The following is a 23728-nucleotide window of genomic DNA, read 5'->3' as shown; positions in this document are numbered from 1 at the left end:
CTTTTATCAATTAAGATCGGGCGTATTAAGTCCACTCTATTTTTTGTCTATTCTGTGTCTAAGCGCGCACGTGTGACGCGTTCTGCGTATTTACGCAGCACGCCGGCGGCTGCGCAGCCGATCTCATTGTTTGGAATTTCACATCCAATATGGGACGTAAATATTTCGACTGAGCCTTAACATGGGAGTTTTTTGTGTGCAACAAAAGAAAAGGACTGATGGCAGATTTAGTTCAAAACAATCCAACATGTACAAAAAAATATGTATTATATTGTGTATTCGAAAACAAATCGCTTAAAGCCCGCAAGATTCATTGATTACTTTTAAGATTTTTATGAGTTCTTATTAAATACTCGAATGACATTACTTACTCATGATATTCGTATGGCATGTCAAAACTAGTAGTACGAGTATTATATAAAAAAAAGGGTGCGTGTACTTATGTACGCGCGTAAGAAGTTATACTTTATTTTTATTAAAAAAAAAATTTTTTATTTACATTTTAATCAATTTGAAAAAAATCGATTAAACAACATCCTCAAACACGCATATTGGACATCCCTTTTCTTAGACATCGTATAAATCCGGTAATTCTCGGTACGGTTAGTTAGAATCTGTTTCGCGTAATTACGACAAGACATTTGAGTCGTCTATTATCAAAGGTGGCAATCTGTGCATTTGGACAAAAAAAAAATATTGATATGTCAATACAGATTGATTTGAATATAATCGTCTCCTTCAAAGAATACGGTTCAAAACCTGCATTAAATAAAGGTTAATACTTAACCTGTTATTTATCTAAGATGTCGTTCAGAAGAGTTTTGTGACTGCCAATGGAATACAAAGTCAATAATTCGTTTTTCTGATTTACCAATAATTGTCCAAAAGTCACATTGCCGGCTTTGATAATAGTCGACTCATTTGTCTTAAGCGTACGCGTTTGGAGCATTTCGTTAATATTTGTTGATGTTCGCATATGGCGATATAGCACCTCACAGAAATCTAAAAATAAATCTGTTGTCAAAATGTTATCCTTGACATTTAGTAAATTATTCCCTTCAATACATACCCTCAAAAATTTAGCCTAATCCGCAAAAGTTTAAATTAGAAATGTGGACATACCTACCTACTTGTCTCCGCTGCAAGTATTTTCTGAAACTTTTACATAAACTGTATAATATGTACATTCATATCATTAACAAAATTCCGTTAAAACTTTTCAAAGATTTTTGTACGCAATGAAAAGTGTGTTCAAATATCGGCGTTTAAACAAAGGCAAATTGTCGGATCACTTATGTTCATCAGGATGACGGAATCTGCGGGTGTAGCGCACCCGCTAACCACACAGTTTATTTGTATCAAGTAAGTTAGTATACTCGTATATATACGAGTATTTGAAAATGTCATTACGTTTTATTAATCAAACGATAAGTAAAAATCTGTTTAACATCAAAGTATGTGAATTGTTAAGTTAAATCTCTGCATTAATTTGATTTTAATATCAACTATTTTTTTTTATTTTTATTTTTTATTGCTTAGATGGATGGACGAGCTCACAGCCCACCTGGTGTTAAGTGGTTACTGGAGCCCATAGACATCTACAACGTAAATGCGCCACCCACCTCGAGATATAAGTTCTAAGATCTCAGTATAGTTACATCGGCTGCCCCACCCTTCGAACCGAAACGCATTACTGCTTCACGGCGGAAATAGGCGGGGTGGTGGTACCTACCCGTGCGGACTCACAAGAGGTCCTACCACCAGTGAATAACTAATACATATCGCGAGGAATAAAATCGTATATTTACGCATTTTAAAGAAAATTTACTCCAACATTAAAATTAGTAAATTAGTGTGATTTTTCGCAAATCGATTATATTTTCCGTAGTAAATTTATTAAAAATAAAATTATTATTAATAAAACTTGATGACATATTTTTGCTTTCAAGAACGATTACTATTCAAACCGAGAATTGGCCATAAATCAAATGTTAATAAAAAGTTACATATAGTTAGTGTACATTTTTTTCAGATGAGTATTTTACTACATAAAATTAGTTTAAATCTTGAGGTGTTAGTGATTACGGTTGAATTTCGATCATTGTGAGAACACTAGTATTAATAACTATGTAAACATTCGATCAGAATAATATGTTGTCTGGTATTACTGAACGATTTAAGCTGTGGTCTTAAAGCTGGGCGCGCCGCAATAAAAAGCCGCCGAGAGTGCAGTGACGAACACGTGCATCCGCCCGCCACCATGCGAAGCTATTTATAATAACGCACCATATTCAATGAAACCTTCGGTCACAGTTCAATGATACAGCGGAAAGTAAAAGTTCGCATTTTTCTCATTCATTGCCACTTTAACTTATCTTTATATATTTCTTCTGTGCGTATGTATGTGAATAAACTCCTCCTAAACGGCTCTAGAACAATTTTGATGACTTTTTTTGTGCGTGTTATGGGCTATATAATAGGGTTACAGAACTGTTTGGATTCACAATTCGGTGTACTATAAAAAAAACAAAGTTTCGGATTTAAAATATGTGTACCGGACGTTTGCCGGGTCCGCTAGTTTAATAGACATTACTTATTCATGATATTTGATGCAAATATTTTAAACCTTTTTAACATAGGTTGCTGAAAAATCGGCTTAATTTTTTTAGTGCTGTGATGCATTTATATTTCATACATTAAATATCTAGTTAATATCTAAACATTAGTACCTAACACAATACGCATTAATGTAGTCAACATTCACTTCTGCGCGTATCAAACCGTAACTAAACAACCTTAACGTCATCAAAACTCGATTCGATTCGAATGTGTGCGTTAATAAACCCATCTTTGTAATACAAATATTTTTTACGCGCCGCCCGCTTCTATTCCCGCCTTAATGATGATATCAAAAAGTTAATCGTTGGTTCCTTACACAGCGTGCACGTGTGTTGTCTATATCTATCTCTATCGCAATGCAGGATCACAGGGTCCACACTGCATCGCCAGCATTGGCCATTAAACACGTTCCTATGCGCGGTCTCGTACTTAATATTACCGCCTTCACGCAAGTTAATCCCGTCCACAGAGCACCAAAACCGTTCGATCTCATTTCGATTTCTACCAAACATTACATCGTAAATCGTGAGAGATACGCACAATGATACGGCGAAAAGTCTTTGATCGTGTTTTTAATAGATATTCAATTACGCAAAGCTAATATATAACGTTGGAATATCTATCATTCGACGAGTTATTAACAGAGCCGATAACGGTTCATTATTGGAATGCAGTGTAGTGATGCGTTCTCGAGATGTTCAAATACCGATTTGGTTTCCAGGTGAGAGCGTGAGAACATTGGAGTGGGTTCGGAGGCGGCGTGCACGCAAATGAAGTGCAATTTAACCTGAGGCTGGGATTGTGGGTAAGATACCCGCGGACCGTTGAGAGGGCTCCAAGTAGAACTGACTCCTCAGTCACGAATTGCATTGTTGCGGGTAATTTCATTAGAAGCTCGCTCGTAGTAATTTACTCTCTAAAGTGGTACTGTTAAACAGTATTCCGATAAAGCCTCTGCTGTCTATACTAATATTATAAAAAGAAAAGATTTGTTTGTTTGTTTGTATTGAATAGGCTACGAAATTATTGAACCGATTTGAAAAATCTTTCACTGTTTGAAAACTACACTATTCCCGAGTGACATAGGCTATAATCTTTTTTGAAAAAAATTTGGGATCCTTACTAAAACTCCAATAATGTAACCCAAGGTGTAAAAAAATTACCTAAAATATGTATTATTTACATCGCGTGCCCTGCGAAAACTATTGATGATAGAATAAAATAATGTACTACGACTTTGTAGAACACATTATTATTTACAAAAAGAGTCGCGACAGCATATGTCTAACTATTATAGTTATGCCGTAATAAGTGTTCTTTTACTTAAAAAATAAAACGACGTCAAATATCGTTGAAATTTTTGTTAAAGACCCGAGCAGAGCCGGAGCGGACCGCTTGTATCTAATATAAACAAACCGAATTTCAAAGTTTGTTTATCACGAGCAGAGTGTTTGATTTAATAAGATACTCATCAAATTCACAAAGTTTCTTTGTTTTATTTTAATTTGAAAATTTAAAATCCAAGTAGTAGACGAGTAAAATGTGGGAACCGATATTTGTCCAGTCATTTACTACTTGCTCTCCGGCTTGTGAAGACAGTAGTAGTCCCATTTCGTTTGCATTCAATTTAAATGAAATGAAAGACGTCAAGTCATCTTCATAAACAGTAATCCTCTTGGAGTTCTCTCTTTAAATATTCGAAACAAATGTACATAGATTATACAACTGGAAATGTTTTCACAGGGTAATGCCAAAAAATTTCGTGACTCTACGAATGGCACTGAAATCGAATGAAGGTTTTTTTTTACTTAGAGAGGTGAACGAGCTCACGGTCCACCTATAAGCGTTCAGTATAAAAAAAAATTATTGCTTAGATGGGTGGACGAGCTCACAGCCCACCTGGTGTTAAGTGGTTACTGGAGCCCATAAACTTTTACAACGTAAATGCGCCACCCACCTTGAGATAAAAGTTCTAAGGTCTCAAGTATAGTTACAACGGCTGCCCCACCCTTCAAACCGAAACGCATAACTGCTTCACGGCAGAAATAGGCAGGGCGGTGATACCTACCCGCGCGGTCTCTCAAGAGGTCCTACCAGCAGTATTGGAGTCCATTAACAACGTAAATATCGTCATCCACTTAGATACATAAATTTGTGTCTCAGTTCTAGAGCACAAAGGCAGTGCCACCATTCAAGCCAGAATGCATTCCTGCTTCGCGATAAAAATTGGCAGGGTGGTGGTGGTACCAGCATTTAAGTTACGCTCCTCAAATACAACTGTAATCAAATTGTGATGAGAGCATGTTTTTATTTATTTACCATGGCTCATTAGTTTTTAAGCGGCTAGTGGAGCTTATAAAAATCGAAACGAAGACACAACTGCTTGATCCGTAAGATCGAGCCTCATTTCACATTACAACGAACATTCTACCCTCAAAACAGAGATAAACAGATCGGCGGTACTCAATCAGTCCTACAAGATACAGAACTTCAGATTGAATAGTTAAAGATGAAACCAAAATGATTTGTCTAAACGTACGGTCATCCAAAACAAACTTAATAAGTAACAGTACCGTTGACGACCACGAGCCGTGTCGAACCACCGCATTAGATTTACTAACCCAACTTGCAATAGTCGAACTAGATTCAGCCAAATCGTCTTCGCACGACATGAACATTGGTAACCGTTAATCTTAAGCGATACACCTGTAAATCAGATCAAACTGCTTATAACCTGACCGACACTCACCATACGACGAGATGGATTATATTATAAAGCTCTGTTATCCCTTTGTAATCGACTTAAAATGGAGGAGTTTTTTTTAAATGTTCCTCAGAATTTTCATCTGGGTGAATAGATTTTGACAATTCTTTTTTATTTGAAAGTTGGTGCTGCTTATGTGGTCGTATTTATATTTTATCAAGATCTGACCATTCGTTTGTGAGCTATCCTTAATCATCTATATTTTGTAGAAGTCTGTTTTGGTTTCTTTTTTGATTAACATTTTGTATTATTATGTAGGTAGCCTAAATTTAATTACAAAGTTATTAAAAAAATCTACTAGGATCCTTCAACTAGATCGTGAAATGCGAACGTCCACTCACGTCAAGATTAAGAGCATTAAAGTTCAGATTGTGATTTTATAATACAATTCAAATGATTAACAAAGTTTAAAATTTCACGTCCTGACCATGACCATATACGATATCAATCTTCCGAGAATCTTAGTGAGCATCAAATATTGTTTAATAACACAAAATGTTACATTCAATTTAATTTAACAGAAACACCGAGCTAAACTGATGAGGATAACCTTAATTAAACAGATCCTACAGAAGTAGAACATAAAATACCGAGAAACTGCGGGCTATTCAATGAAAAACGTAAAAACTCGCTGACTAGAACGACATAAAGGGCACCTGTTCACCAACCGCCATTTACGCCAAAACATTCCCGCACTTTTGCAAAATCTACCCTAAATGGGCCACACAATTTTGCCTTCCCACTAGTTGATTAGAAGGGGCGTCGTCCATAAGAGTTAAGGCTATGTATGCCCTTTCTCGATATTTCCCATGGGCGTCAAACAGTCTACTGATAATTGCATCTAGATCCCAGCGGTGCAATAAATCTCAATAAAGGAGCCAATGTGTGTATGTATGTACATCGTCCTGGCACCTTAATAAATTAAATTCACGTTTGAGCACACCTACACGTAAACAGATAACGGAACATATATTCTTGAAAATTTATGAGCCACATAACCTTAGGAGCGTGTACTGCAGTCTTGACTGAAATATTGCAAATTTAACGTAATTTTACATACTAGAGGTCCCGCAGTAGTCGAAATTCGACTATAATTAATTGGAATTGTAAGTTTGTACACTATTATGATTATATTTTATACTTCTATAATCGCAAATATCGCAAAGACTACAACTATAAAAAATATTAACAAAGACAAACAATATTTAATCTCAATTTGACAACAGACGTCAAGAACAAAAGTTTGACAATAAATAGTATGCATGCGTGTGTGCGTCAAATACATGGTATGCAGTGTATGTAATGTTTTCTTTATTGATTTAATGTATCTTTTATGCATTATTTAAAAAAAATATTAGCGTTGTGCACTTCTTCTCTATAGTCTCTATAAGTGTGGAAAATTTCATACTCCTCCGTCCGCACAATTTTCGTAAAAAGGGATACAAAGTTTTTGCTTCATGTATTTAATATATAGATAATAGACGAGATCGTTAACACACATGGCATTTCTTCATTCTATTGCTTCGTTCGAAAATACGTACCTACATACGTAACGCTTCTTGCTGTATTTAAATTATGTTTCTGTGAATCAACGAACACAGTGTTACAAGACATCGTTAAGTTAAATGTAGCATCCTCTATACAAACGTAGAAAGCAACACGTACATACATTGGTTATAATTAGAATCACAACAGCAGACGCCCGTACCCTCTCTGACCCTACACGTCTCACTATGTCCTACTTGAAGCGCACATTACAAAAAAATAAACTAAAATATAACAATATTAATGATATTGAACCATGAACTATCCTCGATTTAATGTGCGTGCGTATTCAAAAACAAGATAGCGGTTAATAAAAAATTATTATCATTATTTATACGATTTAGAACTACAGATCACAGTTACCAATCTACGACAAGTTGAGCTTAGAATAAATTACCAGGTATTTTGCCTATCGCTTTGATCAATGAGGGAGTTACGACTGCCCTTGTGACGTATATATCATCAAATCAAGTAAAGATCCCTACTTCGACTAAGATTTTTGTCATTTAATGTTATTGAACTTCGATTTGCTTCGAGAAAAACTGTGGTCACGGCTTTATTGTCAAAATTATCTGCTCGTTTATAGTTCACATTACGATTTTGGTTTTATTATTATTAGGTCATATTAGATATACATATATTCAAAATCATAAATGTGGATATAAAAACATAAATCGTGATTTAGCAATATCTTCAACAAATCAACCGCACAACACAAACAAAAGACTGGAAATTTTAATCGAACGAAGTCTAGTATCGATCTAACCGTCTAGGGGTGAGCTAGATGCTGTCGCGAATGAACTCTGAATGTCAATAGAGGTTCATAGTACTTCAAAAAGCTCTCAAATAGGACCGTTGCTCCGAACAAAGCCGAATGAAGGCTTGAGGTACATGATTGCATTACATACAATCGTGCGATTCAAGGCTTTTTGTGAGTAATGGTTCACATTTAAGGGTAGGACGGTCGTTAATAATACAATTGGGACTTCGATCTTATATCTCAAAGATGTTGGTTGTATTGACAGCAGGTTTATACTGATCTCGCCTGCTACTCGTAGTCTTAAGCAATAGAAGGAATACGTTTTGCAAATAAATTCACTCGGATTGTAATCAGTTTCGATAGTTTTAATAATATTATTATAATTTATAAGATTCTTTATCAAATTAGTGATATCAAGTTTTCTTCGGGTTACAAATGTTATTGTACCGATACACACACACACCGAACCACAAATAAATATATTTTAATATTTCGAATTTTCTTTGACTTCAGATTATTGATGTATTTATTTATATTTACTTACTACAGTTATTTTGTATATATTTACCTTCCTGGTATTTGTACAGATCTAAATGTAGCTACACTCAGCGTTAAACAGATCAACAGTAAATCATTTACATGATATTATAATCGATAGGAATTAATACTAAAACTCTTGTATGTAAGCGAATGATGTTAGCAAGGTCTTAAAAACATACTTCTCCAGAGTTATTTCCCTTTTCAATAGATCACAACATGTCTCACGCTCGTCACATAAAACATAAGTAGGCCACTTTTTAGTATCTTCTTTGTTTTAGGCCACGATATTATGTCAAAGTGAAACATTAATTATACATACTCGCAGGAGATAAGGCCTAGATTATGATGTAACCTAATTCTGTATTAGCATACATATATGATAGGCTGTTACTCAGAATAACAGAGTTATTCATATGTTCTCGAGGCATACGAAGCAGCTTCACACCTATATGTACATAGCAACTCATCATTAGTACAATTAACATATCCAGTAAGAGAAAAGACCGACTTTTCATCATGCCTCTAATTACTATTTGATTTTGAAATAATGTTTCTCTGTGTTGGTTTATGAAATATGATATTTGAAGACACCTGGGGGTCATGAGAAAGGTCACGCAACACGCAACTTGCATGAACTTGCCCGTTAATCGCCGGGAGCAAGTTTGGGGCATCAAAACATCTGTTATTTTACTGTTCGTATCTAATTCAAGTTTATTTATAGGTTCGTTTTCTTCAAATGTTAGTGTTTTTGTATCGGTAGCAGTTTTTTTTTTTGTTTTACTGCACATAATATGATTGGGAAGTACAAATTATATTTACCTACTTATACATATAATATGGTTATTTTTAAAAAAATTAAAATGCAATTACGTGTCAATAAAAACTAGTCGGATTATGAGTTCTATCAAACACCTGTTTTCATTAAATAAATTGAATATTTGATGTTTATATGAAATATTTGTTAATGTACATTAAAAATTTATTAGTTATTCGGAACGTTGTCTAGTTTTGAATGACCTCTATCTACGACTAGGTACTACAATAAAACAACAATAAAATCATGTCTGTACATTGCAGATTGCTTCAGCCAGTCTGTCTGTTTGTTTGATTTTTTGTTCCTTCGAGCAACATGCAACTACTAAACCGACTTGAATCAAACTATCCCTATTTTAAGGCTATGATTTTATTTTAAAAAGTGACAAGACACTGCCGTCATTTCGTCACCACGATAAAAACCGCAGAAATAACAGTAAAATTACCATTCAGTTCCTAGATTCAATTTCCAGTGCACTTATAATGTTTACTCTATATTTAAAAATGAAAGTATATCTCCTATAAAATTATACCTATTTCATATCAGAATGTAGGAAAGGATCGTATACTAAAAAAATATATATTTCGTCTAATTGTTTGCGTCTTATGAGCCCATGCAGATAAGTACAACCGCCCTGCCTATTTCTGCCGCAAGATAATAAGGTTTCAACGGTGGGGCAGCCGTTATAGAATACAATTGGGACTTAGATGTGTCTAAAGGTGGACGGTGTCGTTCACATTGTGATATCTATGCATTTTCCGTTTTGAGGGAACCCGTGGCATCATTTACAAGATCAAATACATCGAAACAATTTGTTTCGAATGGAAGAAATTGTGATAAACACGCTATAGCGGACCGTGATATGTAAAGGCATCACGGTCATTGTGCAACGTTTAAGAAGACGAGCAAATTACCGCAATCAAATCACAATCAGAGTGAAAGCGCCGAGTTAGAAGAGCTTCGTACGTCTCGAACCGCCATGTTAGGCATCAACATTATTTACTTTTCGTTTAATGTAATTATGAGGCGCGAGAGATAATAAGGGGTCATTCAACATAACCTTTTTACAGTGTTCTCTTTATTTTTTTATGTTTATGTACGTATTTATTTCAAATTCAAGTTTTATTATGAACAATTTAACGAAGCAATCAAGGGGAAATATCACACAATATTATACGTTTCGATTGTTCAAATGATTTTGAAATTTACTTTTTGATACATTAGGTCTTAAATTGTTCGCTGGAAACTTTACGGACCCATTTGGGCAACCAAATTTCTAGGCCAAATAATATTAAGCAAGGGCCCGTCATACTCAATAATTCGTATGCCGCATCCTTGAGACAGCGCAGTGATGTATCATATTGATCAATCAGGGATTACTGCTACTTGCAAAGATATTTTTTTTAGGGTTTTTATTACCTGGTAACTAAGACCTTTAGGTCAAGTCATGAAAAATGATATTATGAAATGAAATGAAGTTGATTAATATGAAACATAGCATGAAATAAAATGAGATGAGATGATATGATTACTGAGTAATTTACGGAGTCTTTTTCAGTGAACTTTTTTGAGGATCCGGAGAAGTTACGTTTAGTGGCTTTGTTTCATTATCCCACATTTGTGCATTTTCACAGATACTAAACAGTTAATAAACCACCGTTATTACACATTTAAGCCTGAAGAAAGACTAAATAAACAAAATAGAACAAATCACAGAAATTCACTCCTCGCGATCCCGCCAAAAAGTCCTACTTGCAAAGAGCAGGTACAGAGGTAAAGAAAGATACAAAACGAAACAGAATAATATTTAAAATTAATACATTTACATAGTCCAATTTTTATAAATACCAAAACGAGCTATTAAAATAGTTGAAAGGAATGTAAATTCAATAAACGTTCCCCTTCCATGATTCAGTTCCGGCTTGAGCATAACAATAAAGTGTAATATAACTGCAAACAGTTGCTGACCATAGTAATGTGTTTAATGAAAATGTTAGGGTTACTGAATTAACGGTTAAGCGAATGCTGCAGAATTCATTTTCGAACTAAAGCACTCAAGAAACAACCGGAGTTTGTTTTAACAAGCATCTGCTCCTGAGACAAATACAATAGCGAGTTAAGTTTTATTCAACGACACGTCTTAACCTATATATTAATACGTGAAGCAAAAACTTTGTATTCCTTTTTACGAAAATTGCGCGGACAGAGAAGTATGAAATTTTCCACACTTATAGAGAATATAGAGAAGAAGTTCACAATGCTAATATTTTTTTTAAATAATGCATAAAAGATACATTAAATCAATAAAGAAAACATTACACACACTACATACCATGTATTTGACGCACACACGCGTGCATACTATTTATTGTCAAACTTTTGCTCTTGACGTCTGTTGTCAAATTGAGAATAGATTAAATGTTGTTTGTCTTTGTTAATATTTTTATAGCATAGTCTTGGCGAAATTTGTGATTACTTATAGAAGTATAAAATACAATCATAATAATGTACAAACTTACAATTCCAGTTAATTATAGTCGAATTTCGACTACTGCGGGACCTCTAATCAAAATAAATTCGTATCGTTTCTTGTGAGAGTTCCGAACGTTTGCGAAGCACTCATTAAGATCGTTTAACGTTAATTAACATTAAAATGCATCCTCTCGTAACTAGCGTGGAGTCTAAAAAGATACAGCAGATGTGTAGTAAACAAAACGTGGATCAGGCGTAGGAAGTGGACATACGTAATTGCGGCTAGTGAACAATGAGGGGAATTGGCCGGTACGCCAATTGTTGTGCGACCGACGCCCGCACCCATACATTGATTCATTGAATGAGCGAATTTAACAAACAAACCAACAAAATGAATGGTATGTGACCATTGCCGCAACAAAGTTACCTCAATGAAGAACTGATGTAATCATGTAGGTAACACTTGTTTTGTTCCCTTTAAATAACTTGCTATAGCCGACTTAACCTAATAGGTGTATGGCTCTAATAAAGAATTAAAAAAACAACTTGCTATTTTAAAACGAAATAAAAATTCGGAAAAAAAATTGGTATATAGCAAAGCAACTCTTTTTTTTTACCAAGATAAGTGACAAGTTAAATAAATTTCTAAACTAGATCTCAAACCAAACAATTTCTCGACGGACCCTCGCCTTGTCCGGACGTGCCAATTTCCAACGTCGCGGACGACGGCAGGTCATACCAAGCCAACTCTCCTATTCAATTATCGATTTGGGCTGACAGCCTCACTGCACTAGACATGTAATGTCGCTGTGGACGAAGCTTATTGATAAAAAAATTATTCGATTACCAGTATATGAAGCTACATTATATTAGTTTTCGCACGAGATACAGGATTTTGTAGCTTTCGCCAGCAGGAGGGCAAATAGGAGATTGTGTAGCTTAGCCATGTTTGTAACACGCTTTTATTAGCTTGACCTACGCATATTCAAGACGACTGTTTAACTTTAAAAATTTACACGTACCAAGTACCGATGATAATACAATAATTTTACTACTTCGACCCAATTTCATGGCCAGAATTGACAAGCTAATAAATAATATAATATTTAGTTCGATTTGCTTTTAAGGCATGCTTTTTAGTTTTTAAATTATGTTTTTCAGTTCATCGTACTGTTTCTTCAATGAAATAGTACGTAATATGCAGAAAAACTTGAAAAAGTAAAAAGTACGAAGTAGAATTGTTTTCTGCTCCATCCATTCGCTGTTACAAGTCATATCGAAATTTGGATGAATTATGAAATCGTAGCTCTTCTAGTACTGTACTACAACCCTGCTCGTGATAGTCGGAATCCACTAAGGGACAAAGGATAGAAAATAAGTTACTACAAAAACATAAATTTAAATCGTTTAGAAAATTTAATGTATACATATTATGTAATATTCCATTTGAAAAATTATGACTAGTCTAGGTTAAAATAACTAAAAGACCACGCTAACAATCTAGATTATATTATGATGAAAACTGGTCACGATACAAAATAATCAATGACAAAGTTACGGTATCGTTTTTTATACTTGATAATTCTGTAAATAAGTTGAAATGTAAGGTACTTGTAGAAAATAAAAAATCCATATATCCATCCATTAATGCACATACAGCTATGCAAACAAAAAATATTTTATAAATTTAGCCTCAAAATCGATGCAATGCAATTGTGTTTATAATAGCAGTGAATAGGGGCAGAAACACTTCAAAGCGTTTGTCGATTACTCGTTCAAAGGAGGTTAACTGTCAGAGGAGTACGGAATTAATTTGCCAATGGGGAAATTCGTGTATAAAAGAAGCTTTGACGAAACCTACAGTTCTGTATTTGAATCTTTGTATCTCTTTATCTGTTAAAGATTCGATTCAGTGACTATACTCGCTACAGGCCGACACAGTTCTTGCAAGAGATAGACAAATTAGACAAGCAATAAATGTTTCGTGTTACCTTGACAGTTACGATAGTGGTTTAGAGAATATTAAATCTTTGTATCATATTTCGTGCGTTATAAATAAATAATACATGAAATAAGGTAGATTCTGGGAAGCACGGCTCTTGCTAGGGTTCGTGTTAGCATCGTCGTCAGGTTTGAGCCCCGTGAGCTCACCTACTAGCTCGGCGAATCTAGAACAACCCCTCGAGGTTACTAGAATAGGTAAGAAAAAAAATACATGAACTAGACAAAAATAAATGGCAAATACTTCGTTTTTTTAGAACTCTCCGCATTATATTATGTTTTAATTTAAGATTCTCTCATTATATTATTTATATTGTGCTATGTTTACTTTAACGTACCAAACAAACTATACAATCAAAAGAGTGTTTATGTTACCATGAATTAAGTACGTTCCTAATATTAAGTAATTTTCGAGTATTATGATTGAAGTTTGACGTTGTACCGGAATGCATCCCAGTGCCCGAGGCTGGCCACCCACCTAGACTGTAACGACTAAACGCAATTAAAACATCGCATATTGTAAGATGTATCTAACCGAGAAAGTTCGAAGGATCTGCTAAGTTTTCGGCAATTTGTTTAGAGCATCTCTGTCAGCATAGTCGGATGAAATCTGCCATAACTTATTTATGCTATATATCTATCTATCGTATATCTAATTAATATGCATACTCTAATTAAATGTTTTGTATAAATCATGAATTTATATGACACTGTCTGTTAACCATGTTTTGACTTTTCACAATGTATGCGTGTTAGTCCTAATGTACCGTGTGTGTAGACATCAACAAATGCTACCTATTGGATGACTTGATTCTAAAGTTCGGTTCTATATTACAACGGTTGCCCAACCCTTCAAATTGGAACGCATTCGCGGCAAAAATAGGCGGGGTACCTAAACGTGCAGGCACATAAGGCGCTATAACATCACTAAATCGTATGATTTTCTGAATTTGTTCCGACCTTTTGCTTCTGGAACCGAAAAGGATTCCGTTCATTATCAAAACAAAATTAACTTGATCCTGTTAAATTCCATTTTAGTTTCGGTGATATAAAATAAACCCTTTCGTTTTGACACTATAGTTGATGGGGACGTTTAAGGCCGTGCGACAGGTCTACAATTATTAACGCATTCTGCACGGTAATCGTAGGTTTTGACTCCGTGAGATAGATAAATTTATTTTTCACGGGAGCTCCACGCGCATGTAACTTTAATAGGGTTTCATTTAACCGAAATAATATACAATCTGAGCTATAATATTTATGAGTGATATGAGTGATAGCTACTACTACTTTTCTATTAGCGGTTCCTAATTCTAATTCATATCAGGAGTATTAGTGATGGGATTCTTTGCGAACCCGCATCGTCAGTACCACTTTACTATAAAGTATAGCAAATTCTTTATTCCATTGCGTTGCGTTATTAAGATTGCGTTGGAAATTCGAGTCATAGTGATTGTGGACTCCGCTAACTGCTCAATATGAGTTGGAACATGAGGTTTGTATACGGTTATGAAAATCATAGCAGAACCTAGATGATCGATATGGCCTTGAAACAGTCTATTAAGTGTCAGCCGTAATTAGGTGCTTCCTTTAGGTTCGAAACTTCCAATAACTTAGTTCTTAGTACAACAAGAGCAACAGAAGAAACATGTGCAGCAGTGCATGACTAATGTTTATGAAAACGCGAATCACGCTGGTACATAAACCATTAAACCTCGAAATACTTGATTTATTAACATTATTGAGTTCTGGCTAAATCCAAGAAATGCTAATGAGATCTTAAGAATATAGTTGGTAACTTTCATAACATAAATATTCATATTAGCATTAACATGATATTCTGTTGTACACCCGAATTTATCGACGGCATAACGTACCTAGTATAAACCATTGGTCGATCGTGATGTTTGATGATGTGAACAATTAGCTTAGGAGGCTGCTTGCTCGTGACTAGGCGGCTCTGACGCGGGACCTGTCGCGTTATGCACCACTGCTCAATTCGACATGACAGGTGCGTGTGCCGCAACTAAATCTCTAGACGTGTATTCTATCCATTTGATTCAGTTTTTGTGTTGTTAACCTTTTTTTTTAACAATAGTGAACCAGTCTCAATATTATTCTCGTATACTGACGTATTAATATGAGATTCACAGGATAGGAGAAATAGCATTGCAGGATCGATATAAAGAAAGGTATAAAAAGTTTATGTCCGACGCGTGCCAATCTGTCTGTCTGTATGCGAAGTGTGTCGTAAGACACTGCGCATACACTTTATTTCTACCAGACATAGTTCGTTTTTTTCTGAATCCTGCAAACTACCAAGTGCTTGACTCTTTTATCTTTCTTACCTAGCCCCACTGACAGGGACGTACAATATGCGCCTGAGCTAAAGGTTACTTTCTATTTACATTAATATACCCGTCCGCTTCGCTGGGCATTTGAAATTAACATTATTATTTCTCACCACTACAAACATTCTCATCATTAACACCCCCGCAACTGGTGTAGGTAGTCCAACACTAATATAAATTAGCCTATCCATTAGGTACATGTATTTTCTACATGCTTACCAAGTTTCAAGTCAATCGGATGCATGGTTCAGTCGTTCTAACGGAACATCCGTAAAAACCACTGAAGATTATATATTAGTATAGAATTAGTATAGATTAAATATAAAATTATTATATTTAGTACTATTTAAATAAGATAATTTTAACTTAACAATTAATTTAAGTAATTAATATGTTAAATTCTCGGTTTTAAAACATCGCATTAACCATCACGGCACATTCAGTATTCTCAAGAGTAAAACATGAAGTTACGATTTGTAATCAAATGTACGATCGATCTGATGGTTAATGGTTACAGTAGTTCATTGGACGTCGGCAATGTTAGGAAAGCCAATGCCTACTGAAAGAACTTTACTCAAACTACTTTTGAAGAATGTACGAGTGCGATAATGATGTTCCCATCAGCATTTTCAAATAATCGGTATTTTGTATAAATCATATGAGCCGTTCATTTTTGTTCGCTCTTTCAAACAAAATACAAATTAAATAACACCCAACAAACAATTGAAACTTGAACAACGCGCCCTAAGCTCTATCCCTATAATTACCCTAATTTAGACTTAATAGAATCGTCAGACCTTATAATGACATGAAACCATACACAATGTGAGAGAGAAAAAGTAACGATGTTTTGTTATTTCGTAGTCCATTTTAGTAATAGTTGTATCTAAATCTGTAAAAAATCAGTATTTGACAAAAATGAATGTTTAGTTTGATACCAAATTGATTGTGAATTAACTTAAAAATGTTTTACAAAGACAAAACCTTGTTTATAATACTTGCAAGCCTACGGTACTATAACACGTACTTTATTAATCGGATAATGCTTCTTAAGTGTTAAAATTATCATCCCTTTAAATAAATATCGATCTAGACTCACCTCCGTTCCCAGCATTCGATATCGTCACCCAGAAGTCGATGGTCTTCTCAGGGCCCAAGTCTTCGAAGTCCCACTTCTTTTTGACTTTCACTACACCACTGGGTTCAACGGCAACCCACGGATTGTCGTCGCGAATTTTAAAGGTTTCACGGTCAGTTTCTTTTTCGAGTGTAAATACGGCACGCCCTTCAACTTCTCCATCAGATTCCGTGAATTCAATACGTTTCGTAGGTCGCACTGCGCGAGTGACTCGTCTCTTCTCACGGTGAAGTGCTGGTAAATCTTTTCTATCTCGAATCACGAACTCAATAAAAACGCGTGCCGGTTTGCTTGCACGCGGCGGCGCTCCCGTGTCGTGAGCAAGAACTTTCAATTCAACCTCGTTACTGTCAGGTTCACCTGCTAATATTAGTTCTCCGGTCTGTGGTACTATAACGGCCAAATTATTTGGGTTCATTAGGGTATAATACACTCGATCTTTATCAGCATCGTAAGCATGCACTTTGCCAATCTTTGAGAACCTCTGCCATCGAGCCGTACCGTTAGGTGCATTTTCATCTTGAGTCCCGCTCACAACAAAATAATAAAATTCTTGTTCAAAACGCGGTTCGTGATCATTTTCATTCAAAACTTCGATTTTCACAGGTAAAATGGCTTTGCTTGTGCCATGAATATCAGTTGCTTGTATATTCAAATTGTATATACTCTTTTGTTCAGTATCTAAAGGTTTAATCGAAACTATCTCGACATCTCCATCGGTGATTACTGATCTTACGTCTGTATTTAAATCTCTATTACCTTTAGCCCGTAATGTGAATACGGCATCTTCATCGCCTTTTATAATTTTGTATGCTATGGGCCCGACATCTACTAGGGCCGTGGCTTTTATAAGAGGCACGTCTACTATAGTTCCCGGTGGCGCATTTTCTGGTATTTCTCCACTCACGCCTTCACTCGGTGTGAAATGTAGCATCCTTCTACGATCCATCACAAATATATGAACAGAATGCGCTGCACTGCTGTAAGGCGTCTGTTCTAATATCGCAAGATCTATAGGTTGATTTAGTAACGGAGACAAATCAGCTGTGGTCATTAAAAGTCCGTTGTCGAGTAAAGTGAAATAAGATGTGAATTCAGGGTCAAGTAGCGTATATCGGGAATGGTTGCCGACAAAATGCCGAACAGCATGTCCAGGGTGTACATCGTGTGGCAACAGGGTGAGGGCACCCGCCTGCATCACTATGCTCAAGGCGTACAGCAGTGCTCCTCCCGCCAGCACGGTGTGCGTCATTGTTCTTACTTGTTTCTTACGATTTCAGTCCAACATTTCACACCTAGAAAAGTAACGACAAAATCAATGCTCCATTGTCATATTTGAAAATGATTAAATAAATAAATAATTAAATATGCCCCCCTTGTCACTTGTCATATTAGGTACATCATAACTCAGTATAACTATATTGCTTGTATAGAAAAGTTTTAAACATACTATTATGTACCGAATCGTGGACCTACTTATCTAATTCTAGGCAAGTTTTTATTAATTAGCTCTAGTAGTCTAAAATCGAAGTATTGGATTTACAGTGTGTAAAATGTGCATGCAGTGAAATTGCAGTAGATTGCTGAATGGTGTTATTGTAGTAAGCGCATAGTATTCGTAGTCGGTAAAAGTCGGCGGCCGCGGTGACGGCGACGGCGGGCGGCTAACACGTAGGGCGGCGAGGCGGGGCGCACACATGCGGAGCTTTATTTAGGCGGCAGGCGGCAAACGCCGGCGTCTAGCGGCCCGCCGTCGCCGATCAATACCCTCATTGCGCCGCCGCGCGACGTTCTACCGACGAATTTGAACTCTACAAACGCTCCCGTTCACGATACACCATCAAATATTCACACATTCATTTCGCTGAATACAGATGCACTGTCTTTACGCTACTCTACGTTGCTTAGACTTCAACACTATATATTGTCACTCATAGGTGGAAAATTAGTGAATCGCTCAAACTTAAACAACAAAATCCGGAAGTATTAAATATTTCACACAATCACCTGCTAATATTAGTGAATAAAAATTGTTCGTTTGGATTAATTTAAATACTCTAAGTTCATGTTGAGGAGAGAGGCGGTAAACATGTGGTCGAATGTAAACATTTGAAATAAAAGTAACTAAAACATTTTTTATTCACTAAAAATACGCTGTAACACACACCGTTAACTAACTGCAATTAAAATGGCAATTAGAATACGTACATTGATGAAATACAAATCGAAATCCGAACGATCGGTAGTTGTGTACCGGCGAGCGAAACACAACCACACAACGATAGCGTCAAAATGCGACTGGCCGACGAGAGCGTGGCGCGCGCGCGTATCGAGCGCGGTCCTCCCGACCCGCGACACCCCCGCGAAACAACCCCTGTCAACCCTCCAGCCACTGAAGCTCTTTGCTTCTTTAACTTTTACCCCACCGTGTATCGCAACCGTTGGGCTGTTAGCACGCGTCTGATATTTTTGTTCGCGATATCAATTAATTTACTGTTATTGGAAAATTTCATCTTCCGAAAACAAATTTTTTGAAGCACAACATTTTTGTTTTTTTTTTTATACATATATTAATTGCATAGCTTGTGACGAATATAGTCAATTCATACGATATAACATAATATTTTTTATTAAATATTGCATCTTTTGGGAACTTTTCTTTACATTATTACTATAAAAAAATATCTGTTCCAGTTTAATAGAGAAATAATCCATAAAATCAAAATTTTACTGCCGTTGAAAACATAAGCGCAGGTGGACCACCTGATGGTAAGTGATTTTGGACATTAATAGAACGGCAGGACGTTGTCTGCCAGAAACTTTATTAATAATGTAACATTATTTTGAACTTTTCGTTTTCGATACTTCATACCCATCAACATTCATTAACAGTTTTCTTTTCCTACTTCATGACATCACGTGTTACACTAATGGCAGTAGTTCAATGGAATGACAATAAATCACTAACGCTGCTTAGTTCCTTTGTTGCTAGCGAGCATGTCAAAAAAAAAAAGAGATACTATAGAGAGGAAAACAATAAAATAGAAGTGCCCTGCCCACAAATTGTAATTCAATACAATAAGCACATGGGAGGTGTCGGTCTGGCTGATATCACTTTATAAGACCCCGAGGAAAACCCGACGGCTGTAGGTATATGGTTATTTTCGCACGATTAGTGGATATCTGTATAAATAACATTTGGCTTCTGCACCGACAAACCTACAAAGGTAGTCCAAAAGGAAAAATGCCTTTGAAAATGTTACGTTCTCAAATATACGAAAGCCTTATAAAAGTGAATAGATGTGCCAAGCGCCAAAAAACAGAAACATCAAAGGTAAATAAATCACGTGCAGCCCGGCCTGTTAGTCAAATACAATGTCGGTCATTTTCCCGTAACTATAGATGAGGGTCGTTGCAGTTATTCAGCAGTTTGCAAACGTTAATATTCCTCAAACTTTTTGTTAAACTAGCTTAGGCCCTTTAAACATCCTTTGAAATAATTTATTCCTATTTTTGTTCGTTCTAGATACCGTCGTTCATTTTAGTAGTCGTCGTCGCCTTATTGTTGTGATTCCCAGTATAATCACACTATTACAATGCATTAAGTCCAGTTACTACCATTTAGAAACAACAACAACGAAAACAACCTCTCATATCTAACAGATAATTTTGTAAGAATTTCCAGGGAGTAAGGATGGTTTGGAGTGGTTCGATGTTAAAGGGAAATATACAAAGAATACCATAGCCACTACATAGCTCCAATCTGCTGGAGAGATCAGGGTACCGTGATGATTCGAGCTGCTCGTCTTTGTAAGGAGTCAAATGAAAAATTCTGGTAATCGGGAGCATCAACCCAGAAATGACAGCGGTATTCCGCGTATAGTCTGATCTGCGAATTTTACAGCAAAGAGCTTTTAATCAGACTTGCAATGCCTTCTCGCTCCGTCGAGGACTCCCAACATAAGTGAAATCGTTGAAAACAGCACTGGTATTCAAGGTCCCCGCCTTGTTCCGCTCTGGTTTTGTGCAGGATCTAAAGATAGATAGATATGCACAGAATTTCACCGTGATATAAACTAAAAAGTAATTGACGAAAAATAAATTGATCTAAAAAAAAAACATTTAAACCCATAATTACTTATCAAAGATTTTTCCAATTATGGATTTAATTGACTTTACCTTCTCATTTCATTCATTAGAATCGATGTGTTTCTCCCAAAAAAATATCGTGTTATAAATTGTATATATTTTTATTTCTGACGTGGTGGTTGACCACAAATGAGTACTAGCTGATTCCTTAAAATTTTTATTTGAGAATGTTTGTTTGTTTGTTTGTCTAACTCTGCGAGTCAACTTCTTAGATCGCCATATGGTTCAAAATTGTAAGAAGACATTTGGGCTATCCTGGCCCGAAGTAAAACACGTAGCTCAAGACTGATCGCGATGTCGAAATACTGTTGAAGCCCTCTATTCTACCTGAGGGCTATAAGACTAAACAAAGAACAACATGTTTGTTTCCACTTATGTATCTAAAATAGTAATTAGATATACGCAGTACTTTCTATTGTTAATGTTGAACCGCAAGTTCTTTTGCACAATAATAGTAGGTACCTGTGTACAATAAGAAAATAAGAATTCAAACAGAGCATTAAGCTACATCCTCCTTTCTTAAAATGAGATTTGAAGAGAACACCAAGTGATAGGAAGTGCCTTGGCTATCCCTTACTTAAGAGCGTGGGCGACAGCAATAATGTACGATCCGCTTATTCGTAGGCTCGTAGGTCGTCTCAGCAACGAAGAAATCGACGCACATAAATACGAAGTCTTAGGTGACATCCACTAAGATCTTATTAAACATACGTAAAAATAATCATTGAGCCTTCCGAAACTACACAAGACTCCAGTTTTCTAAAAGTACACACTATACTTACTACGAGAAATGTTTCCACCACGGTATAAGGTTGGCAGCCAGTCAACGATTATCTATTTAGACAGTTGTACTTATTAGTAGATAATACTATTATCCGAATGGAAAACCGCGGCATGCAAATATACTAAGCTGTTAAGGCTTACTTATGTTTTAATGAAAATTATTAACTTAAGTTTAACTATGGACCCAAATTTTTTATTTGTCCAAAGTTGGCGTTGCTATGACGTCAAGAAGTTTATTAACGGTAGCTTATAAGTAGGAAGGTTTCTGTGGGTTCACAATAAACAGTAATTATGCAGCTAATTTTGTTTTTTATAACACGTATAAGGTTAAATTAAGTTCGTATTTATTTAAAAAAATTTGTGCCTGTGCTTAGTGTTCGAACTTCAGCATAAATCACTAGGAGTTGGTATATCAAAAATATTAAATTTTTTTCTTTACTTCTTCAAACCAAATAGACAGATATAGACAGCTGTTGCCTTTACTTTTTACTTATATCTTAAAAGAATTGACTGTTTGCTACCTATCGTGAAGCCCACAAATGACATCAGTTAAAATGTGTTCGCGTCAACTAATTTCCTGCAAACTGTGGTAGTGTAGTGATACTGTGATTGGGGTGATGTGATTTGGGCTCCTAATTAAATAACCCCAGCTGAGCCGGAGGTCGTTGACCCATACAAACAATAAAAAAATAGACTAACTTCTATCACTATGATTTTGCTTGTACAGCCACCTCTTTTTTTGGTTATATTATTGCTTAAACAGGTTAACGAGCTCACGGGACACCTAGTGCTAAGTGGTTAAAGAACTTAAAACAAAGTTCTAAGTCTCAGTTCCATAATACAATGGCTGCCCTACCCTTCAAAACGGAACGCACTACTGCTTCGCGATAGAAATAGAAAAGTGGAATTTCCTATCTCACACGACTCAGAAGACTCACTATCACTAGTAAATGAGGTAATGTTCTCAAGGGGTCGTCTTGAAGTCGTCGTGGCCTGAAGGATAAGACCTCCGGTGCATTCGTATCTAGCGATGCAACGGAGTTCGAATCCCGCAGGCGGGTACCAATTTTTGTAATGAAATACGTACTTAACAAATGTTCACGATCGACTTCCACGGTGAAGGAATAACATCGAGTAATAAAAATCAAACCTGCCAAATTATAATTTGCGTAATTACTGGTGGTAGGACCTCTTGTGAGTCCGCGCGGGTAGGTGCCACCACCCTGCCTATTTCTGCCGTGAAGTAGTAATGCGTTTCGGTTTGAAGGGTGGGGCAGCCGTTGAGACCTTAGAACTTATATCTTAAGGTGGGTGGCGCATTTACGTCGTAGATGTCTATGGGCTCCAGTAACCACTTAACACCAGGTTGGCTGTGAGATCGTCTACCCACCTAAACAATAAAAAAAAATAAAAAAAGGTATTCGGCAATATTTTTTTGAACTAGATAAATATCAGGTATACGATTTGGATACTGCAAATACTAGTAATAGAAGCCAATAATTCCGCATGGAAACTTCGGTTTAGTTTAGGTTGGTAACAGACGAAAGCGGGGCAGGCGGAATTTACGAAGTAAGTGATTATCGGTCAGTCTAGTGTGGATTTCATATTTATGTGTCGGAATTGGAAGATAATTCTAAATAGATATCCTTACTGGTAGCAAGACGTCTTGTGAGTCCGCACGGGTAGGTACCACTACCTTGCCTATTTCTGCCGTGAAACAGTAATGCGTTTCGGCTTGAAGGGTGGGCCAGCCATTGTAACTATACTGAGACCTTAGAACTTACATCTCAAG

General features: G+C 36.1%; 1 protein-coding gene across 1 annotated transcript in view; it reads right to left on the bottom strand.

Annotated features, from left to right (window-relative positions):
* LOC100134924 (cadherin-2) overlaps nucleotides 1–19323 on the bottom strand; it is a 205783-nt gene extending 186460 nt beyond the window's left edge. Inside the window, exons 1-2 of the mRNA XM_062668235.1 lie at nucleotides 19213–19323; nucleotides 16966–18299 (exon numbers count right to left, since the gene is read on the bottom strand). Of these exons, the coding sequence (XP_062524219.1) occupies nucleotides 16966–18256 (1291 nt within the window). The 5' untranslated portion in view covers nucleotides 18257–18299; nucleotides 19213–19323. The remainder of the gene's footprint in view (nucleotides 1–16965; nucleotides 18300–19212) is intronic.
* Nucleotides 19324–23728: the final 4405 nt, after the last annotated feature.

The sequence above is a fragment of the Bombyx mori genome, chromosome 4, assembly GCF_030269925.1.
Source record: "Bombyx mori chromosome 4, ASM3026992v2".
Taxonomy (NCBI): Eukaryota; Metazoa; Arthropoda; class Insecta; order Lepidoptera; family Bombycidae; genus Bombyx; species Bombyx mori.
The sequence above is the reverse complement of the archived record's forward strand: the minus strand, read 5'-3'. Positions and strand labels throughout refer to the sequence as shown.